This window comes from Nymphaea colorata, chromosome 8, assembly GCF_008831285.2.
Source record: "Nymphaea colorata isolate Beijing-Zhang1983 chromosome 8, ASM883128v2, whole genome shotgun sequence".
In the NCBI taxonomy this organism is placed as follows: Eukaryota; Viridiplantae; Streptophyta; class Magnoliopsida; order Nymphaeales; family Nymphaeaceae; genus Nymphaea; species Nymphaea colorata.
In genome coordinates this window covers 3,812,104-3,834,671 of record NC_045145.1, presented here as the reverse complement: position 1 = coordinate 3,834,671, position 22,568 = coordinate 3,812,104, and the positions used below count along the sequence as shown (strand labels likewise).

The window sequence follows — 22,568 nt, the reverse complement described above, 5'->3', positions numbered from 1 at the left end:
TGAATAGCCCGACGTAATAATATCTCAAACAAAAAGGTTCTGGTTTTTTCAATGTGGGGTTTCCTAGATCTTGCTCATTATTTTATGTGGTTTTTTGCTTATGCATTTTATAATGTGGGATTTTCTAGTTTTTGCTGACATGATATGTGGTTTCGATTAGCGCGCTACATGTCGTGCATTTGCTCTTCCTGCTTTCTTTTTTTGATCATAGAATAATAATGGGTCCCCCTTAAACCGTTTGTTCGTTAAAGAAGGTAAAAAAAGATTTACGGGGAGGGGAGGGGTTAGATCTCAGGTGGGCGTTCTGTATATAAGGGGTCGAGTGCCTCCAGATCTCTGAGCATACAGAAGATCTGGTTTTTCCTCTCTGCCCTTTCTGTGCTTAGGTAAGGTCTTCTTGATCTTTTTCTTGTTCTTCTTATGTGCATGTGAATTCTGGAGTTCTTAGGAACTTCCAGCTTTTGATCTTCCGGGAAGAGGAGTTAGCGGCAGCGCGGTGACTCTATTGCTCCATTGATTTTGGTGGCACTGGTTTGTGTTGTTGGTCCCTTAATTTGGCCTTTGCTGTGAGCTTGTGATTCGGATCTCGGCTTCTGTTCTCTGATTTTACGTGTGCTTCGTGGGGTTGTTTTCTTTTCGAATTTGTTGGTAGAGGAATATATTTTATTTGGTTTTGGGTCGGATTATTTTCTCCCCGTCGCTGATGAATAAATTGCTGATTTTACCATCTGGGTTGTTCTTTTATATAGTGGTGTTGCTATGAGATTTTCCTGGCAACCATGTTGGGAGATCTGAAGATTTTGATCGATTCATCAACGAGTTTCATAATATGTAGCCGGATCTGGTGTTTTCACGACGTCTTTCACATATTTGAAGCTGAAAAACGAAAGTCAAGTTGAATGCATTTCGACCCTGGCTAATTCGTTTTTTTTCCCTGTTGCACTCGTTCTGATCCTTTTCGAGATCATGCTCTTCTCTATGATCCATTGAGATCTTTCAGATTATTGTTGCGGAGATGATAAATGCCATTACTGCATTTTACCTGTTGATTTTTAAAATTGTTTAGGTAGCAATCTCTTTTATGTTGGTGACCGAAGATCTGTTTCAGATCTGCTTCCTTTATCCCCTGCTGCTTGTTTGTTTTAGTTAGGTCTGTCATCCGCTTTCTAATGATCGTGATTCGTGCGACTTCTTATTGTATTTATTTCACTTCATAAAACTTCCGTTGCATTTTCTAGCGCGCGTTTTGGTAGATATGCTATGTTTTACCAGATTCAGACATTAGCACTCTTTCATTTGCAACCAGGACGGACGGAACAACCTTCCATATCGAACCCTTATCACTTTTCAGAATGCTCATTTATTTTTCAGCATCTCCTCATCCCTCCCTCTCCCTCTTCTTAGTATCAAAGTGTAGGTTTCTCATCTTGGTAAAAAATAAAACTGTGTAAACTTCTATATTCCTATTTGGTTTTTTAATACTTTTTTTTTATGAAATGAAGGATCCTGATGGTTCAGGCGTCCCAGCAACGGGCTAAGAGGTGCCTTGTTGGCCGTACGATACAGTTGCTTGGATTCTTGTTCTTTGAGAAAAAAAAGAATTTTGGCGTCATTGTCTCTGTTCAAACTTCTGTTCTCATTTCTCTCTTGAATTACTTCTATCAATTGCCCTTCTCCTTTCTGCCAAAGGAATGTCAATTTTAATGTTGGCCTTCATCAAATCTCAAAAACAGAGATCTGAACTCAAGGAACAGTTGCCTTCAAAGAAACTGTTATTCACCATGGTCCTTTGAGCAAGGATCTATTTCTATCGTTGACCTTCTCCTGAAGCATGAAAATTGCCATGCTTTCATCTTCCATGGTAGGTTTTTTTTTGTTACAAAATCAAAATTTTAATTAGTTAAGCTAGTTTGGAATCTATTTATTAGTTTAATATCTACTGTATCTACCTGCATCTTTGTCAAGGTAAATGTTGTAACTCTTAATTTAGTTTGTTGTCGGCTATACTGCATGTTTGCAAACTCCTTAATATGTACTAACGGTTTTTGTGAAATTCCCTTTGTTGAATTTCTATAGTGACTGTTCTTGTGAATTTGTGTCTTTGTTCATCTTATAGATCAACAAAATGGTGAAGATCTGCTGCCTTGGTGCTGGCTATGTTGGTGGCCCAACCATGGCCGTGATTGCCCTGAAGTGCCCAAAAATTGAAGTGGTTGTAGTTGATATATCTGTAGCTCGGATATCTGCCTGGAATTCTGATCAACTTCCGATCTATGAGCCAGGCCTTGACGATGTTGTCAAGAGTTGCAGGGGGAGGAACCTTTTCTTCAGCACTGACATAGAGAAGCATATCTCCGAAGCTGACATAATATTTGTCTCTGTCAATACACCTACAAAAACCAGAGGTCTTGGAGCTGGCAAGGCAGCTGATCTCACATACTGGGAGAGTGCTGCTCGCATGATAGCTGATGTCTCAACATCTGACAAGATTGTGGTTGAGAAATCAACAGTGCCAGTTAAGACTGCAGAAGCAATCGAGAAGATCCTCACCCACAATCGCAAAGGCATAAACTTTCAGATCCTCTCAAACCCTGAATTTCTGGCAGAAGGCACAGCAATTCAAGATCTCTTTCAGCCTGACAGGGTGCTGATTGGTGGGCGGGAGACACCTGATGGCAGGAAAGCCGTGCAGGCTCTCAAAGAAGTTTATGCGCACTGGGTCCCTGAAGATAGGATCATCACCACCAATCTGTGGTCAGCTGAGTTGACTAAGCTGGCTGCCAATGCCTTCTTGGCACAGAGGATCTCCTCTACGAATGCAATGTCTGCACTTTGTGAAGCCACAGGAGCAGATATTACAGAAGTTTCCCATGCTGTGGGGAAGGATTCAAGAATTGGTCCGAAGTTCTTGAATGCTAGTGTTGGATTTGGTGGATCATGCTTCCAGAAGGACATCCTGAACCTGGTATACATCTGTGAGTGCAACGGCTTGCCTGAGGTTGCTAATTATTGGAAGCAGGTCATCAAGATCAATGACTACCAGAAGAGCCGGTTCGTTAACCGGGTAGTTTCGTCCATGTTCAACACTGTTGCTGGTAAAAAAATTGCGGTTCTCGGCTTTGCATTCAAGAAAGACACAGGAGACACCAGGGAGACACCTGCAATTGATGTCTGCAATGGCCTTCTTGGTGACAAGGCAAACGTCAGCATCTATGATCCTCAAGTGACTGAGGATCAGATCCAAAGGGACCTTTCCATGAAGAAATTTGACTGGGACCATCCAATTCATCTGCAGCCAAGAAGCCCCACTGCCGTCAAGCAGGTGAGTGTTGTGTGGGATGCATATGAAGCAACAAAGGATGCACATGCCATCTGCATCTTAACTGAGTGGGATGAGTTCAAGAACCTAGATTACCAAAAGATCTATGATAACATGCAGAAGCCTGCATTCGTGTTTGATGGCCGAAATGTTGTTGACACTGAGCACCTGAGGAACATTGGTTTCATAGTTTACTCAATTGGCAAGCCGCTGGATCCATGGCTCAAGGACATGCCTGTTATGGCATAGAGTGAAGAATGGAAGTAGTAGTACACTCTAGGATGATATTCATTTCAGACAGGGCATTTGATTTGCTATTCTACGCCTCTTTTGGCTATTGTTTCTCTTTGAGTGTTGCCTCCTCGCGTTCAGCTTTTGCCTGCCTTGCTGCAGTTTCCTTTTCTTTTGTTTCCCATACAATGAAATGACCTTTCAAAGGGTTGCAATTTATCAATTGCACTAGTTTTTCACTAAACAATGGTATGAGTATCTGTTTACTGGCTTGTAAATTTTTCTCTTAGAGCATTAGATCCCTATCGCCTGGACCGTTAACGGTTAAGCCCTTTAAGACCAACAATCTTCATACTCCTGGAAGTCGGTGGTTAAAACATGTGACCCTGGCCTTGTGAATCCTGCCATGTTCTCTTACTCCCAGGTAAGGGAAATCTTCTGGTAGATTAAGAATGTGATTTTCTGATGGAAATGTTGGACTTAGCTTATTCAAATGTAAGAAAAATATAAAAATATATAGGAAAAAAATACACAGATACACACGAAACTGTAAAACTTTATATTGCATTAATATCGTGATAATCTGAAATAATTTATATTGGGTTTCAAAAGATCTTGTCATAAAATTGCATGAACCTAAAGAACAGTGTGCCAACCGTCTTTTGATGCATGAGGGCAACTTCTTGATCTGGTTTGAATATTGAACAGAACTCTACTACTTGCATCAGCTTGTAATCCATCATAGATACAGAAAAGTAGATGTTTCAACTTGAAAGCTTAAGTCTTAAACTTCAAAGGCTGGAGCCTAGATTCCATGAATACCAGACGAGATCAAATGGTGCAAATGAAGTTCATTTCACCGGATGTATGATCTCATACAGCGAGTTTGGAGGCAGACATGGAATACAAAATAATCCATTCATAAAGTTGGTTGGATATGCACTAATTTACCAACTTCACCAACTTGCAGCAGCTTTATGTTTTCTTGATGATTCATGTTCTCAAGATTTTCCTGGGTTCAGTGAGTTACTGTGAAGTATGGGAAGATGACCAGATTGGCATCGCCTAAACTGGAGGGCCTCACTATGAGGCCATTAATGGCTAGCATGTGGACTTGAAGTGGCTGGAAATGGAAAGGGCGAACGGGGGTTGAGGAGTGCTGTGGCTGTCAGCTGTAAAAAAGCGCAAAAACTGAAAGCTCCCCAAGTTATGTAACTTCGTTCCTTATCAGCCAAACAAAGAAAGAACCAGGTTAATTGAACGCTTGTTTATTATTTCAGCCAAAAAAAAGAAACAATGAACCAGGTTTTTGCTACTAACTAAAGCTGGGTTTGACACCCAAATGACAGAAAAGACGGAATCGACAATTTTGTTTTTGCCCACAAACTGATATAAATCAATTCTGACAGAAAAAGAAAGGCAGAGAACGACTGAACGAGCAAGAAGACTTCTTTAATTTGTTAAACAAAAGGATCGACGTCACAAAGAAATCTTATATTTTGAAAATACGTGATATTGTCGTCGTTTCACAGCCAATCAATAATATATCGGCAGAATATCTCAATATGTTCGGCACATCACAGAAAGAAGGAAAATAATGTGCTCTATTATGATATTATTCTAAATTATTTGAGTCTTCCGTAGAAGTTTCAGTTCTTTCATGTTACGTTGTTTTCAAATTTTTTTTCCTACTACTGCATTTTTGCAAGAAAGGCATTAGTACCCAAGTCTCTCTCTCTCTCTCTCTCTCTGAGTGTGTGTGTGTGTGTGTGCGTTGTATGAACAAAGAAAATGCAAATATCTTCCTCCAACTAAGTACCCAAAGATTCTATCTGGCTTTCAATGAAACCATTAGAATAAGGATTTGGACTAAGAGAGATTGAATTAAGGAAACAATTAGTACTGACTACTGTGCATTAAGAGAAAGGACTAACAAACAACTGGTCCAGTACCATGATCACGATCACATACCAGTGTGGTGGGCTCTCCTCCTGCCATTGGTTCACAACAAAATGAGAAACCGAGTTATGCAATACGAAACTCAGATACATAGTTGTTTCCAATTGAAGCCATTAATGCCTGATAAACCTTGTTTATTATTGAGACGAATGGAACATAAACTACCTAGCTCCTAATCTATACGTGGCTTGTAGATGATTCAAATGTGACAGGTTCCACCTGGATCGAGGATGAAAATTAGATTGAATCCTCTTTCACAAATGGAGCATACCCCTTGCACATCAGGAAGAGCGTTGAGGTGTAAAGTGAATAAGAAAGCGTGAATTAAAAATGAAAAGCATGTATATGAGAAGATCGGGATAGCTGTCATCGTTCAATCTAAGCGTATTCAGGCCTTTCTACAAAAATGCAATAGTAGATCGGGATATAAAAGTGAAAGGCATGTATATGAGAAGATCGGGATAGCTGCATTTCGAGTTGAGAAGAATGAAATGTTTATTGTCCCGAAAAAGATTCATTTACGAGAAAACAAATATGATCTACGCAAGATGAATATGTTTCTCATATCCCGACCAAATACACGAGGATACGTTGAAAGGAAGAAGTTGAAATGGATACTCATATTGACCCTCTTCGATTGTAAGAAAGAATTTAACGTGGTAAATTTATTATGATAATTTTTTTTGAAAAAAAAATACAGGATAAAATTTTACCCTTTTCAGATTCGATGCCCTGTTTGATTGCAGGAAGTTTTTTGTAAAATAAAATTAATCGTATTTGATGCACAAGAAGGAAGAGGAAGATAAAGACGGCTTCAACAGCTCCAAAAGAGGAACAGACAGCGATAAAAAGGAAGAGGCAGCGACAGAGGGGATCTCCTCTTCGACAAAGAGGAAGACACAGAGATGGAGAGCTTAGATTGCCAGCTTCAGGAGGCAGACGAAAGCCTTCGACGGAGAGGAAGAGGCAGCAATAGAGAGGAATAGGCAGCGACAGAGGAGAAGGGGGCTTCGGTGGAACGGGAAAGACGAGAAAAAAAGGACAAAAGGAGAGAGCCCTAATAGCTTTCAAATTTGTCCGTGCAAAAAAGTCAGACATGAAGAGGTCTGACTTTTTTCCGCGTTAACTTTTCCTGAGTCGCACAAACTTTTGCGCGTTAATTGTTTTGGCATTTGATGCACTCATCTTAAACCGGTTGAAAATTCTCTTCGTCGTCGCAGTTTTCACCCGCTCATCAAATTTTACCCCGGCAATCAAACAGTGCCTAATTTCTTTGTGAAATCATGACTATTTGTCCCCTTTGTGTGCTGATCAAGATTACTGAAGCCATTAGTCACGCCGGTAAAACATAGAGCCCGATCCTTTTATGGCCTGAAGTGCAGTCAAACACTTAATGGAAGGATGAAATTCTCCGTTGAGCAGAACTATGTCGGCTAAAGGAAACAATGCAGAGTCTTCCCGATCATAGAAACATTGAGGTTGAACCTGATGCACTCACTCCTTGCGACAACCATGTCAGGCAACTTGGATATTAATGGGTAATGTGCATGCATCATAGTGGATATAGAAGAGCAGAAAAGCTATGCATCAATGTTGTACGATACGTACAATATGAGGTTGATACGCACGATATCATATGTATCTTTTACAAAATACGATACGATACACACTTCGTATGGTACGATACAGGTTGATTTCAAAAAATGAAGGCTGGAACCCCCCTTTTCGAGCTTTTTTTTTTTATAAAAACTCAACCCTTCTTCATTTTTAACCTAGATATTGTGCTACCGTGGAGGGAAATTATTGATTTTCATCATTAAATCATCCATTAAACCATGAATTTGTACGTGGATAGCTGATTCTCATTAGGAGGAAAGAGATTTTTTTTAATCATGAAGATAAAAATGAAGAAGAAGATGGAGATGATGATGAGAATGAATATGATGAAGATTATGAATGAAAGTCGAAAGTGCTTTCATTTTATATGTATTGACATTGAACATTTTAACAATTTCATTATCTTGTGATGTAATACATAACATCTAAAACTTTTTACATCTCATAGACTTTATGACTTATAAATATGTGTTTTTTATAAAAAACATATTATTCTTGTTTTTATTGATTTTTTTTTTATTTTTTTTTATTTTTTTTAATTTATTAAAAAAATGATACAGTTATGATATTTTACGATACAACGTATCTTAAAACCAAACCGATACGACTTACAATATGCTTTTTACAACATTGGTTACCAGAGCTAAAAAATAGTTAGTTCGCGCTGCAGATTTGAAGCTTAATTCAGTCCTGTTAATCCATTGCGCTATGCGGTCAACTTAATTCTGTCCCGTTGGATATCATTGGCTGGTCCTTCTCGAGCGGCACACCCATCTGTACAATCACGTTAACAGGGACGCAAAATTAACCTTACCTGCTTCTTGGAAAAATATACTGAGTTAAATTGCCAACTCTCGCAGAAATTGAAAAGGCGACATGGTAATGGCAATGACAGTGGAAAAACATTGTAAAGCTGCTTTAAGGATGGTAACATTCTTTAGCCTATTACACATAGAATACTCAATACTGACTTTGCCCTGATCCATCCTATGAATCCAACTTTCTTGCATCCAGTCAATTTGTGGCTAAAAATATTTCCCCGACATGCACTGCTTACAAATTTTTTTAAGGACAATGTTATCATGAATATATCTGCAAAAAAGAGTAAATAATCTTTTGTTGTGTATGCATATGCCAGGGAGAGAAAGGTTCTTTTTCTGTACGCTTGACTGCTTTTCTATTCCTTAAGACAAAACAAGTGTTGTGTCATATCGGGTCTCTAGATTGAAGTATTGGTCGCAACAACCACTTTTCTGGATCATCTAATGAGATCAAATGGACCGGTTCCAGCTGTTTCAAGAATAGCAACCAAACAAGCTACTGATGAACACAAACTCTAGAAAATCAACGTAAGCATTCTGAAATTACTTCTTCCCCATAAACATACTCCAAACAATCCATAAACACAAACCAACTGCTAATCGCTTGGCACACCTCACTTTGCATGGCTTATGAAACACAAACAATCCATAAACACAAACCAACTGCTAATCGCTTGGCACACCTCACTTTGCATGGCTTATGAAACACCAGCAAGCTCCAGAAAATCAATGTAAACATTCTAAGATTATTTCTTCAGCCACAGAAAAATACAAACAATCTATAAACATTTGGCATGGCTTATGAAATGCCAGCCTTACTATAAAATGAAGACACCAACTTGTCCCAAGTGCTGAATTAGAACATTCATTCATCAAGCTTCCATTTAGATTCTTATTTTCTTTTGTAGGGACCATATCCAACAACTTCAAAAGTGACCACAACAAAAGAATCAATGACCTTTTTCTCAGGATTTATCTTCAAATCCTACCAAAACGAGCAATACCATAAAAAAGGAACTTGCCACTCTTCCATATGAACAAGAAACGAAGTTATGGTAGAATTAGCACTATCATGTATAGGCCTATTCTAACTTTTGGAAGGGAAGCAGTGCAAGGAGGGACAGAATGAACACAACAATGTACTGGAACTTAAGGATCGCACACTGGGGATGGCCTTCGGCAGGTTTGGCAGTCTAACATGAGCTCTGTAAACATGAGCATCTCCAATAACATGAACAAATTACTTAGGAACAAAAAAAACTAAGAATGGAGAAGAACAAAAGAAAGAAATTCGATTAGGCAGCCTCACAACAGGTACAGGTAGTTCACCTTCTAGAACCAAAAGTTTTAGCTACACTCAGCTGACCATGCCTTTTGTTCTAAAACCATATAAACCAAATTATTCTAACCATTGCAGAAAAAGGGAAACAAGCATGATTCTTATTTCTGATCTCAAAATGTCTCACTGCACGGGCCAGTCTAAAAGGAAACAAAGCATGAATAAATCAAATCAGAAAGTTGTTCCCACAAAGGTCAATATCTATTAATTATTCAGGATTTGGGTTCAACAAGGGATATCCCTTTCAACTTGGAACGAGGTCTATGGACTTAAACCCCAAGGAACCGGATTAAGAGAAGTACAAAGTTAGTTGCCAAAAGCACCTCGTGGGCCTAAACAGTGGAATTACAAAAAGGCCTAAGCAGGCACTCTGGCAACCCAAAAACAGTATATGAAAGGAAAAAAGATGAGGATGAAGAAGGAGAAGAAAAAAGGGATAAAAAAAGAAGAAATTAATGGAAAAAGATGCAGTTAGAGGAAGAAAATAGGAGAGAACTTCTGAAACTTTTTTTTTTTTTTGTTTAACTTAGACACATACATGCGCCATGGCCCAGCCTAGATGAAAAGGTGGGGGTCCCTAGAACCTAGGAACAAGTGTTTCAGAACTGTCAAACCAATTGTTTCTTTGCAAGGTTTCCTAACGGGACATATCAACAAGAAATAGAGGGCATACCACCAATGTTGTAAAAAGCGTATCGTAAGCCGTATCGGTCTGGCTTTAAGATACGCTGTATCGTAAAATATCGTATGTTTTTTAAAAAAATAATAAAAAATTCTCAAAAAGTAATAAAAAATCAATAAAAATTACCGTATTGTACCTGTATCGTAACCGTATAGTACGATACGATGCCTGTATCGTAACTGTACGATACAGGTGGTGTATTGTATTACATTTTTGAAACACGACGATACGTATCGTACGATACGACCCCAGTATCATACGATACATACAACACGGCATACCACAGACATGAGCAATCATGTACTTGGGAGAATATATGAAGTTATCCTGAATGGCATGCTAAGACACATTTCAGCAGACAAAATGGTACATGATAGCAAATAAGGACACAGAAAACTAATGAAGAGTAGAACACAAAGCTCCCATTGGGCACATAAAACTATGAAGGTAAGTGATAGTAAATATGGACAATGAACTGAGCACACAACCACAAACTTCCACTTATTAACTAGATAAAAAAATCAACCTCGGCAATTCTTAATGGAAACACAGTTCTCAGGAGCCATACAACCTTTAGAGTTTACAGTCTAGACTCTAGACTACCCAATTAGTTCTTAAAACTGAATAAAGATAGACTAAAACAGCAAGGATATACAAACAAAAAGAAAAAAGAATAGGTCCAGAGTTAAAGACAAATATCATTCACTAGAGTACATAAATAAACTTGCAGATTACATAGGCAAAAATATCAATGAATAACAGAGGACTTCCATAGACACAAAATTAACACTTTAGAGCCAAGAGCTTGAGTTAACCCAAACCTGAAGTCCAATAAGGAACTTAAAGGATTTTTCCATATCTTCAATAGAAACAAACAACTAACTGCATCAACATATATTTACCAAGCTCCAGTAAAAAATTTTCAAAATAAGAACTACACTTTATTAATCTAACTAGGAACAAGCAACTAAAGTGAATCAGATACACACACTATCAAGTTAAGAGGACAAATGAACCAATGAAAACATCTCCCTGAAACACTTGTTGACAACTGTACAAGAGTGGTCAAAAGAGCAATTATTCAGTAATTTAAACTAACAGCAATTACAAGAAAAAACACTTGCCCCACCTGTCCATTGGCTTGAGAGCACTGATTGGCTTCTGAATCAGAGATCAGCTACTGAATGAAGGGTTCTCAATTCTTGCTGCAACTGCACAAACAGACAGACAGACAGAGAGAGAGAGAGAGAGAGAGAAAGAGAGAGAGAGAGAGAGAGAGAGAGAGAGAGAGAGAGAGAGAGAGAGAGAGTGGCATTTTAAGGATTGGAATTCTCATGGACTTTTTCTCTTTTCCCTTGCATTTGAATCAGACAATGAGGCTTTCAGAGTTTTTTGCTCAACAAGAAAATGGTACCTTCATAAGTGCTGAGTAACATGGATTGGATGCACCTGATTGTGGAATCAGACAATTTGCTTCATTTTTTTTTTTTGAGAGATTAATTGATGCAATTATAGCTTTTTAGTTGTTAATTTGGTTGTTTCTTTTTTAAAAAAGGGCCCGCACCCCGCACCTGCGTGACATAGCACAGACATGATTCACTTGAAAACAGTTGCCCGAGGAACACTGCCACAACCAAGTCATAAGCTCACATGAAAACCACAGAGCTAGAAGGCACCCTTCAAAATCCAGCAACACCACTAAAAATGAGAACATAACCATGGTGATCTCTCCAGGTTTTGCATTATAGATATGGCTCAGATGCTTATAACAAGTAAATAAAAAATTTACATCAAAAATTGATTTCCACATTCATTTCTTACATCAGGGAGAAGGGTTTATATCGAACATCCTACAAGTGAGGACAAGAGATTCCAAGAAAAAGGACTTGGGATGGGATAACAAGCAAAAATTTAACTTCTTCTAGACTTGTATACATAGACCAACAAAAGAAAAAAAACATAAACAATTAACATTCAAAGAAAAGGAAAAAATGAGGACGACACGATTGGTACTCTTAAGAGATGTGAAAAGTATCCCTGTATTCTTCTCGAGATTTGAGCAGTATCCTTAAAAGAGGCAGTGGGAGGACGTCGTCAATTTTCATAGTAGAAGATAATTTGACCTTCCACCATGAACATACAGAGAGAGTCTACCCTTGCAACCATTCACTAGTATTAGAGTAATGTCTTAAAACTCTTAACCAACAAGTATGGATGCAGAAGCAGCAAGAGCATAATACTTGAACACGCATCTAGCTGATTCTAGAACTGTCCCTCAGCACCTCATTATTCCAGGCTTCATCACCAAACACTTCCTTCATCATACTACAGGTAGGTAGGATGTCAACATCTTTCCCAGACATTGAAACAAACCCAATATCCCAGATCTTTGAATCACAAGGATGTTCACAGAGGAACCCTTCCCCAAACACACCACCAGACTCCTTGTTGCCACATGTACGTGCTTCAGCCATATTACCTTGAGCCTTGACAGTAGCTTCAGGACATGGACATGGCATAGCTGAAGTATCTATAGCAGTTTGGAAATCATTGCCATGATGGCAACACTCACATGGCACAGAAGACGCATTGCGTGTGTCTTGAGCATCTGTACATCTGTCCTGATTTGCTTCATCAAGATGGATATCTAGACCAGAAACACAACCACCATCAGGTGAGTTTGTAAAACAGTTTTGGGCATCAAGTTCTCCAGAAACATCTTCAGTCACAGCCTCCTCCTCCTCCTCCTCCTCCTCCCATTTTTCATTCCCCTCAATTCCTTCCTCCTCACCATCATCATCATCATCATCATCATCATCATCATATTCTTCCTCATTCTCACAAACATGATAGACAGAAGTGAGCTCATCATGATCAACTGCTTCAGACTCCATAACAGAATCTTCATCTTCTTCTGATTCTGCTAACTCATTATAATCACCGCCCTGCCACTCATCATTATCACTGTCAACATCACAAGTCTCCCATCGATTCTGAAGAGTTCTTTTGCCAAGGATAAAGACATTAAAATAATAACTGACTAATTCTTTCTTGGACCTTGCGGGGAATGCTAGAGAGAGTTCAGCCCAAAAATTTTTTCCCATTGACACAGGATTTGAATAGACAACTTCCTGGAACAAGTTTACTTCGTCCATGCTCCAGCGTCTTGCAACATCCTCCCCCATCTCATCAAACCCCAACTCCATTAATATATTTTGCCCAAGAAGTGACTTCAGCTTTTCCTTCTCTTCTGCTATGTGCTGTCTGACACACCTCACAGATCCTTGGTCGAGGCAGGTACAGTGAACTCTACTGCTCCCAATATTTTTGTCATGGTAAGAATCTGATTCCATGTCAGGCATTTGGATTATACAAGAACCCATTTTCCTCTGATCATCTTCCTCAAACACAATATCCATCTTTCTTGAAGAGAATGGTGAATTCAGAAGCTCTGGCTCCCATACAGGCACATGTGCTTGATGATCAGGCCCAATGGCTACAGGTTTCCGAGGATAATAATCAAGCAATGCAAATTCAGGCTCCTTGATGCGTGTTAAAACATGTCTTGAGCAATAGTCATGCAGGCCACAGGTTCCTGATTCCTCTACTGGCGAATCACAGCCCACTTCATGTCCACGGAAGGCATTGATCTGGTTACTAGGAACTCCAGAAGTATCGGTGGTGGGTGGGAAGGAGGAACTAAAAATGTCATGAACACCCTTGTTCTGGGATACTCTTCCACCTGGAACCACAGACCCAATGAAGGTATCAGCTACGAGCATATTGTTGTCTTCACATCTTAAAGGCCATTTAACACCTTCAATAAATTTTCAGATGAAAGGATGTTCAGGAGGAAAAAACCCAAAAAATAGATAACTTGGAAACAGAAAGATATCTTTGTTACCTGAATCAAATAGCTCATGAGGTAAATTGTTGCACTGGAAGATTTCTTCAAAAGTAGGCAGACGATTGTTGCATTCCAACTGCCCAGCATGCTTCTTGGAAGTAAGTTGGCATGACTCATCCTCACAAAATGGCCGCTTCTTATGCTCAAGAACCATATTTTAACCTGCAAGAGGAATCATTCAGATAATACATCCAAGGCAAAGAGCAAGTCCTCATACACTTATTTGATTGGGAAGGAACTTAACATCAAATTGTTACACAGTGACGTATAGTGCCAGGTGGCTTTTTTGACCAATCCAACAAAAAAAAAAAAAAGAAAGGAGGAGGAAAAAGAAACCATGCCCACATGATGCAGTAGAAAAGCAAAGAATAGATATCCTTGCACAAGGATGGCCTTGGGAGGAAAGGACACACGTCTACAAGATGGCAAGAAAAAAGTTTGGAACTATGGCGCACACTAATGTCCAGGAGAGCTTTTAACATCCTATATTAATCATTGAATGAATGTTTTTTCAGGGTAGGAAACCATGAAAACAAGAACAAGTACAAGCAACAAGTAGAATCCCAGACGATGATTCAACCAGACCAGACAAACATGTTCTGCCTTCAACTTTTTTAAACCAAAAGGAGACATGAAATCCCACGAAAAATGCATCAAGAGTCCGTCAACAAAAGCACATAACCATAGCATGTAGGCTTCCACACAATTTATGTGCTGTGTTCGCAAGTAGTTTTTACGACCAAACTCTGGTCACTCAACCGAGTCCCCTGTACAAGCCATCCAGATAATTATCATCTACTGTGATTTGTTACTCATGTGTGTCCATGATAGATGACCAAATTATATTCTGGTCATTATGCCCTTTACCTTAGGAACAGTAATAGGAAGCAAAGAAGGTAAGTTTCTAATGCGTGATGTTTGGACCAAACTCTGGTCACTCAACCCAGTCCGCTGTACAACCCGTCCAGATAATTATCAGCTACTGTGATTTGTTACTCATGTGTCCGTGACAGATGACCAAATTACACTCTGGTCACTATGAACCTTACATAGGAACAGTAATAAGAATCAAAGAAGCTAATTTTCTAATGCGTGATGTTTGACTGTTTAGCACACGGCCGAGACAAAAAACATCTAAAAGTATAATATGACAAGATCAAACGGCATGGCCACACAATCACCTATAGTGAGCTGGCCGGCGCTTCCAAAACCTTGAAATAAACTGGTTTTCAATTCCTTAATTCACACAAGTTCAGTGACAAAATCCAAGCATGCTCTGTCCAAAATTCAGCATGCAAAGAATGAGTAAGCGAAACAAAACACCAGAAGATAACAGCCATGGAGAAATGCAGCTATTGTTGTCACAAAAACTACAACAATCAAGCTAACCACAAGCTCTAACAAACATGCGCAGAATAACAATCCAACTTACCTTGGAAGAACACTCCAGGCAAGAATCCTCAGGCAACGGACCCAAATGGTAATTATCTACGAAATTAAAGAGCCTATTGTACAAATTGGAGTCAAGTAATGAAACAATTATTAAAGCCCCAAAATGATTGTTCAACAACCCCAGAAACTGAGGATCAGATCAGATGGGAGCAAAAACTTGGAAGTGCTGTACAGATAAGAGAGTAAAAACGAAATCGATAAAAGGGAGCTAGCAATCAGACGAAGGATTACTTGACATAGGCAGGACACCACGAGATCAAGCGATGATTAGACAGATCGACTTAATCCCCCAATTAGGGCCACAGACAATGGGAAAACCCCGAAAATTTCACCCAATCAAATCCTCAAACGACGAACAGATGAAAAGAAGACAAGTGACGCACAACGATACCTGACGGACATAGGGCGGAGCGAGAAGCCCCAAACCCTAACCCTAAATTCGAATCACCAACAGAGAACACCAAATCAAGGACGGATCTAGAGGCTAAACTATCACAGATCGAACGGCCTTTTACGCAAAACGCGAGATCTAAATATCGATTGAAGAAGGACGAACCCAACAAGAAACCCTAACCCTAAATTCGTCCGACGCGGAGTGAAAAATAGGGGAAATCGGTATCAATCGGAAGAGGGGAAAGGAAGGAGACGTGGAAAGGAAAGAAGGGAAGCGATCGAGACGGGAAGCCGATGAAGGATATTGACGGAATCTAATCTCCGGCCGATCGACGGGGGAAGGGAAAGGGGAAAAGGGAAACTTTAGGGCTTGAAGTTACAGGAACTCGTTAAAATCCCCCGAGGACTCTTTTCACTCTCGACGTCGGGCGTTAACCGGGTCGGGTCCGCTTGGCCTTTTCAGATCCGAGTTCAACAAAATCTATCAATGAATAAGGTTCATATCCAGGTTTCGGTAACGACTGAAAATGCGGATCCATATCCGATAACAGGAACCAGTGCAATCCCGATCTTAAAAATAAATAGGCTTTCTGGTCATGAATGATCTTTTAACTGGGTCCAAAATAGTGAAAATCCAAAGTATACCGAACTTGTTCTGAACGACGATTTGACCTTGTTGGGAAAACTAATAGGTTCAAATGCGAACAAATGTTAGAATCCATCTAGTCCTAATATTTTTTCTCGAGTGAACAAAGGTTAACAATCCACTACCCCCTTATTTCGAGACCATTGAGGTCCTGGACTGCATTGAGATCTGAATGAGATATGATACACTTTGTAAGATAAGTGTCGTGAACCCATCATTTCCGATTTAACAAAATAGCATTCATAGGAATTGACTCGGGGATGTTGAGACCTAAATGAGATATGATACACTTTGTAAGACAAGTGTCGTGAACCCACCATTTCCGGTTTAAGAAAGTAGCACTCATAGGAATTGACTCGGGGATGTGTTTTCTATGCATCTTTCTGTCGACCAATGCTACACCCCTCGAAACCTCTTCATCAAGTTTGGGTCTGAGTTTGATTAACTAATATTATCCCCACATGTGCTGTTTAGAGATGCAAGTATAAAACGGTAGGAAGCTTACCAAGAAATTAATTTTTTTGTTATAGAGGATATTTTACTAACTCAACTCAAGTTTGACAAGCCACTCTTTAGATTATCTTGACGTTATAAAAGGTCATTTGACAGTACTGATACTTTGTGAATGTTTTATAAATGTACCTGCCTTTAAGATTGAGCGAGATTCAACGAACGTTAGTTCTATTATTTCAAGAATTTGCTCCAATCTTTAGGCATATTCATGAGACACTCACAGAGCATTCTAGCTGTCGCTCTATGAATATGACTTAATATTTGAGTTAGATTCATGAGATACTTACAAAGTGTTCTTCTTACCAAACAACACGAGGAACTACAGTGGTGTAGAAGTAAGTAGATGTGCACCCACTCTCACATTTAAGAACCTTTGGAATCATCTATTTTTTCAACAGACTTTTTAAGGCTTGTAAAAAAATTCAAACTTAAAGAACTAACTTTTGAAATCATCTATTTGCAATCGAGACTTTGCGGCTAGAGAGAGAGAGAGAGAGAGAGAGAAAAATGGTTAATTTTGCAAGATGGACCTTTTAAGTAGTGCTGTTGTTGGGCACGGCTCTGAACATAGGTTCAAACTTCATTGTAGCTTGTTGGAAATTTCGAAGATGAAGGAAAATAGGTTTGGCAAATGTAATAATTGGACCAATAGTTGGTAGGCGGTCAGTTGCTGGTTCGAATCTTAGAGGCACTGGCAACCAACAAACTTTTTTGAAAGAAACCTTCGAGTAATGTGAGGATTCTTGCCTTTCTTCAAATCTTGGGTTTCGCAAAAACCTTCGAGCCTGCCTACTTTCTATCTATGTTCGAGTCATAACACTAAAATTGCATACACCAGCTAGATTATGTTGAATTTAAGCTTACCGAGAACAATACACAATTACAATTTTAAACGGCAATAAGATTTCAAGTCAAAATTTGTTGGCACTCAAACAACATCTACAAGGTGAAGTACAATTTTTTTTGTTCAAATTTTGAAGTTGCAAAGTTGTTGACGCAAGTTAAATAAGGATGCACATGACACATGAGGAAATATATCCCATTGCCCACATGTATGAAACGGGAGAAAACAATGAACTTCAAGAAGAAAAAGAAACTAACCGCATTAAGCCTACCAAACCTTGTTCTAGTGCAAATCTTACAGTAAGATCCAAAGCAAATGATAAATACTGATGATGTCCAAATCCAAAACAAGAAATGAACATGGTTTATGAATCAAAATCTAAACATAGTGGATCCAATTGATTTTGGATCTTGTTTTTAATTTCAACCTGCCAAACCTTGTTCTAGTGCAAATCTTATAGTAAGATCCAAAGAAAATGATAAATACTATTGTCCAAATCTAAAACAAGAAAAATGGACATGGTTTATGAATCGAAGTCTAGACATAGTGTGTCCAATTGCTTTTGGTTCTTCTTCTTAATTTCCTTTCTACAAGCTCACTGGTGCATTATTCTTTTGTGGATTTTGGATAAAACTTGAATATGAAGAATATGCATGTTTATATGACCTGGAGATCAACATCACAATGATCTTACGATTGATGCCATTGTCATCCATAATAACCTCTTCCAACTCTTTTCAACCATTTTTCGTCAATCTCATCATCTTAGACATGACCAATCGGAAGGAGGCGGAAGGATGTGTGTGGGCAATTGCCCACATGAAACCAAAAAACAATAATAATATTAGCATTTAAGGTAATTTTTCTCAATTACATGCTTATGCCTATTAAAAATTTAAAATTTATTATCAGTATTCTTTAATAAAAAATTTCCAACTTTCACGTCAATCAGTGAGTGGCTGATGTTGGTTGGTAAGAAACAATGTCCTACGTCCATAGTTTGTCTGTTTTCATCTCGGGGCGGGTGTATCAGTAAACATGAGCTATCTTATCGTGATAAGGAACACCTTTTTCTTTTCTTTTTTTTTTTTTTTTTTGAAGTACAAGGGACTTCTTTAGGGGTTGAAAAGACATCTCTATGCTTTGTGCTTGTGATCAGTGGATGTCACTCCAAAGAGTTCAATTAGGCACTACTTCTGGTTCCAGGCATTAATTCAGAAAAATCTTAGTCCTTTTAAATACAAAGTAAAATAACGTATATATATATATATATATATATATATATATATATATATATATATATATATATATATATATATATATATATAGAGAGAGAGAGAGAGAGAGAGAGAGAGAGAGAGTAAAAACTGTTGGAAAAAGTAAATTGACAATGACCAGTGCTTGACCATGGTTTTTAACGAGATAATGCATCTTTTGTGATGATTTTTAGAAACACAAAATTAAAAAGCAACTATATGATCACAAGGGTAGCCAGTTGGTTTCAATTATATATATATATATATATATATATATATATATATATATATATATATATATATTTAAGTGGGTAGTTAGATAATTAAGGGGGTGTTTGATTAGACCAAAGTTGTGAAATTCCAGAGTTAAAATCCTCATTTTTTATGAAATAAGAATTGTGTCATGAGATGAAGCATTTTGATTCCGGAATTATACACTCACTCTAGAATCAAAATTCCTGAATTGTGATTCTACCTTTGAGGGGTGAAATTATGATTCTAGAATTTTAGAAAGTTTTTCATCTTTTTTTAGGACACATGTCATGATCATTCTAAACATCAAATTTAAAATTTTTATTCATGTTTTATCAAACACATTATTCCCAATTCTAGAATAAAAAATCCATACTATCAAACACAAAGAGAAATTAGAACTGGAATTTTCATTCAAATTCCAGTTTGATGTGAAATTTTGTTTTTTAGAATTCTAGTTCAGTAATCAAAATTCAAGGGCATCAAACACCACATAAGGGTGCGGGTTAAGATAAATCAGATCTAATGAGAGGTTTTGGATCTAGCATACGCTAATTTTATAAGTATAAGAGGGGTATTGAAATGGATAAGCAAGTCAGTTTCGTGGGTTTGGACAAGAACTGGTTTAAAAAATTGGAACTAGATTTGGATGATAAGCAAGATCCACTTAGATATGTATTTTTGGAGCTTCTTCGATAAGATTACTACAACCGGCACACTGCAACCACATAAAGTAAGGATTCTACTTGTTGAAAATATAATTACATTAATTCCAAACAGAATGCTACATTACCAAATCCAAGTTATTGAGACGCTTGGTTATGGTTTTTGTGGCCCATTGCTTTAGAAACTTTATGATTGTGATTTATGATTGTGATTAGGGATGTCAATATATCCGATTTGAATCGGATATCCGACCGATCCGATCCGAAAAAAACGGATATGAATAAAAATTTAATATCCGATTAAGAAATCGGATCGGATTCAGATTTAATAAATGACATCCGATCGGATTCGGATATACATGAATATCAGATCGGATACGGATTCGGATCAGATTCAATTTTAGACAAATATCCTCTATCTAATACTTGAAAAATGGCAAAATCCAGTTCAAAATTCGGATTCGGATATAAATATAAAAATCAGATTTGGATCGGATTCGGATTGTAAAATCGGATTTCGGATTCGGATTCAGATATGACTTTGCTTTATCCGAATTCAAATCCGAATCCGAATCCGAATCCGAATATATGAATATCAGAAAAAACGGATATGGTTGAAGATGTATCTGATCCGAATCCGATCCGTTGACATCCCTAATTGTGATTGTTTTCTAGTGCTTTTGGAGGCAAAACGAATGAAAAGTCCATATCACATGTTTGATTCACTTGGAATCAATGGAGTTTTAGAATCGTTATTCTCATTTTTCATAAATGAGAATTAGTTACAAAACAAAGAATTTTAATTCTAGAATTATAGACTCATTCAAGAATCAAATTTCCGGAATTATAATCCAACATAGGGGGTTGAATTGGGGCGTTTGATATACCCATAATCATGGCATTTTAGAATCAAAATGCTCATTTTTTAAGAATTTGAAATTATTAAGCAAACAGGGTATTTTGTTTCTGTAATTAGGAAACAAAAACCTAGAATTTTGGTTCTATTCCAGTTTGAAGAGGAATTTTGATTCTGGAATGTTCATTATCGAATCAAAATTCCAAGCCGTCAAACGCCCCATTAAGAGAAGCATCTATTCCTTCTAATAATATCTTCTTACCTTGAAGGAAATATTTTTTGTGTTTGAGTGCAAAAAAAAAAAAAACTTATATTTGATAGCTAGCTTACATATGACATGCCCTTCACTTTAAAATTTCTATTTTTAGTTGCTTTATAAATGACAATGAGACAAGACATATGGTAATCAAGTAAGAATGGAGGATTGTTTGCTATTAATGGCAGACCAATTATTTTGTTCTCCAATCATTTTCAACATATATCTAAAGTAGTTTGGCATCAATGACTTGGAACCTACACATAGAAATTATGTGACAATCAAAATAACTTATGGGTTGTATTTCAAAAAGCATTGGAAATTTCATGTCGTCGTCATAGTTGTCAGTGGTGTTACCTTCATTGATGATTTCATAAGTTTAAATCAACTTGATCCAATGCAGCATTAGTTAGATTGTTTCACTTGTTTTTCTCTTTTTAAATGCTTGCTAGTTACATTGGCTATATGCTTGTCTCATTACTTAAAAAATTTTGGCATAAAAGAACAACTATTTCGTCCTCACACTTAATTTCAAGTTGGACTTACTGAGAAAAAAACCTACAAATGTCATTAACTCAGTTTGACAATGATTTTCATTATCAATATTCCAAGAGATTCTGGTTTGAAGCTTTTAGTTTTGTAGTATTTTTAATTTGTTAGTTAACTCCTTTGTGCTTTTATGGAATTATTGTTTCCTTAGTGTTCAAAATGAGTTTGGTTTTAAATCTTTGGTTTGGAAGTTCTCCATCTAGAATTTTTATTATAAAGGATATGTTTGCTTGTATATGTGAACTGGCCACTTATGCATATCGAGGCACGTAAATTTTCATTGAAGCCCCTGCATAACCCCTTAGAGTATGTGGCCTGTCTTTTGTGCATCGGGTTGCCGCCCTCGTCGCGCTTCAATTCGCATGTCAGTGGCCTCCTGTTTACACCATACAATGTTGATGCTCAATGATTAAAAACGGAGACTGGCTGCTTACCATATCCTATCCCGTCTATTGTGTCATCACTCTTGGATATAACCCTCCTTCACTTTATAATTCTCTTGAGCAATAATTAATCCTATCACCTATACTGATTAAGGTTCCTTAAATATTTAACATATTGAACAACCACTCTTTACCACAAATGTTAAAAAGTTGTAAGGCATTTTAAGATGACAATTCAATGAGAGGTCGAAACCGCCTCCTCCCTCACCTTCGAGCTGCTTCAGAACTTGGGTGGGAAGCGGAATACTCATCAATTGAGGTGCAACACACATTCACTGTTTGCAGTCCAGAAGATACAACTCTGGGCATCGGGCTGGCTAGACATCCAAAACCCGAGCCCGGGCCCAACCCGACTCGAAAAACCCTAGCCCGAGCCTGGCTCGATTTTATTTAAAAATATATATTTTAAATAAAAAATTATATAAATATAATTAATTATAATAAATATTATAAATATATATCAAAATTGATAAAAAAATTAAAAAATAATTCATTATCGGGCCCATTCGAGCCGGCCCTATCTTGATAAATTATTGGGCTGACCCGGGCCGACTCAATAAATTAGAGG

The 22,568-nt window shown here is 37.8% G+C and overlaps 2 protein-coding genes across 4 annotated transcripts; one reads left to right on the top strand and one right to left on the bottom strand.

The window, feature by feature from the left end:
* The first annotated feature begins 241 nt into the window (after positions 1 to 241).
* Positions 242 to 3,816, top strand: LOC116259028 (UDP-glucose 6-dehydrogenase 4). 2 transcript variants are annotated; one of them, XM_031636621.2, is made up of 2 exons: positions 242 to 386; positions 2,117 to 3,816. In XM_031636621.2, the coding sequence occupies exon 2, from the start codon at positions 2,126 to 2,128 to the stop codon at positions 3,566 to 3,568; it is 1,443 nt and encodes a 480-aa protein (XP_031492481.1). In that variant the 5' UTR covers positions 242 to 386; positions 2,117 to 2,125; the 3' UTR covers positions 3,569 to 3,816. The 2 variants fall into 2 exon arrangements, with proteins under 2 accessions (XP_031492481.1, XP_031492482.1); XM_031636622.2 differs by lacking the exon at positions 242 to 386 and adding an exon at positions 408 to 531.
* Positions 3,817 to 11,731: 7,915 nt separating this feature from the next.
* Positions 11,732 to 16,101, bottom strand: LOC116259064 (uncharacterized). Of its 2 annotated transcripts, none has more exons than XM_031636670.2 (3): positions 15,308 to 16,101; positions 13,873 to 14,037; positions 11,732 to 13,785 (listed from the first exon to the last, which is right to left on the bottom strand). In XM_031636670.2, the coding sequence occupies exons 2-3, from the start codon at positions 14,027 to 14,029 to the stop codon at positions 12,221 to 12,223; spliced, it is 1,722 nt and encodes a 573-aa protein (XP_031492530.1). In that variant the 5' UTR covers positions 14,030 to 14,037; positions 15,308 to 16,101; the 3' UTR covers positions 11,732 to 12,220. The 2 variants fall into 2 exon arrangements, with proteins under 2 accessions (XP_031492530.1, XP_031492531.1); XM_031636671.2 differs by having other exon boundaries at positions 11,732 to 13,710.
* Positions 16,102 to 22,568: the final 6,467 nt, after the last annotated feature.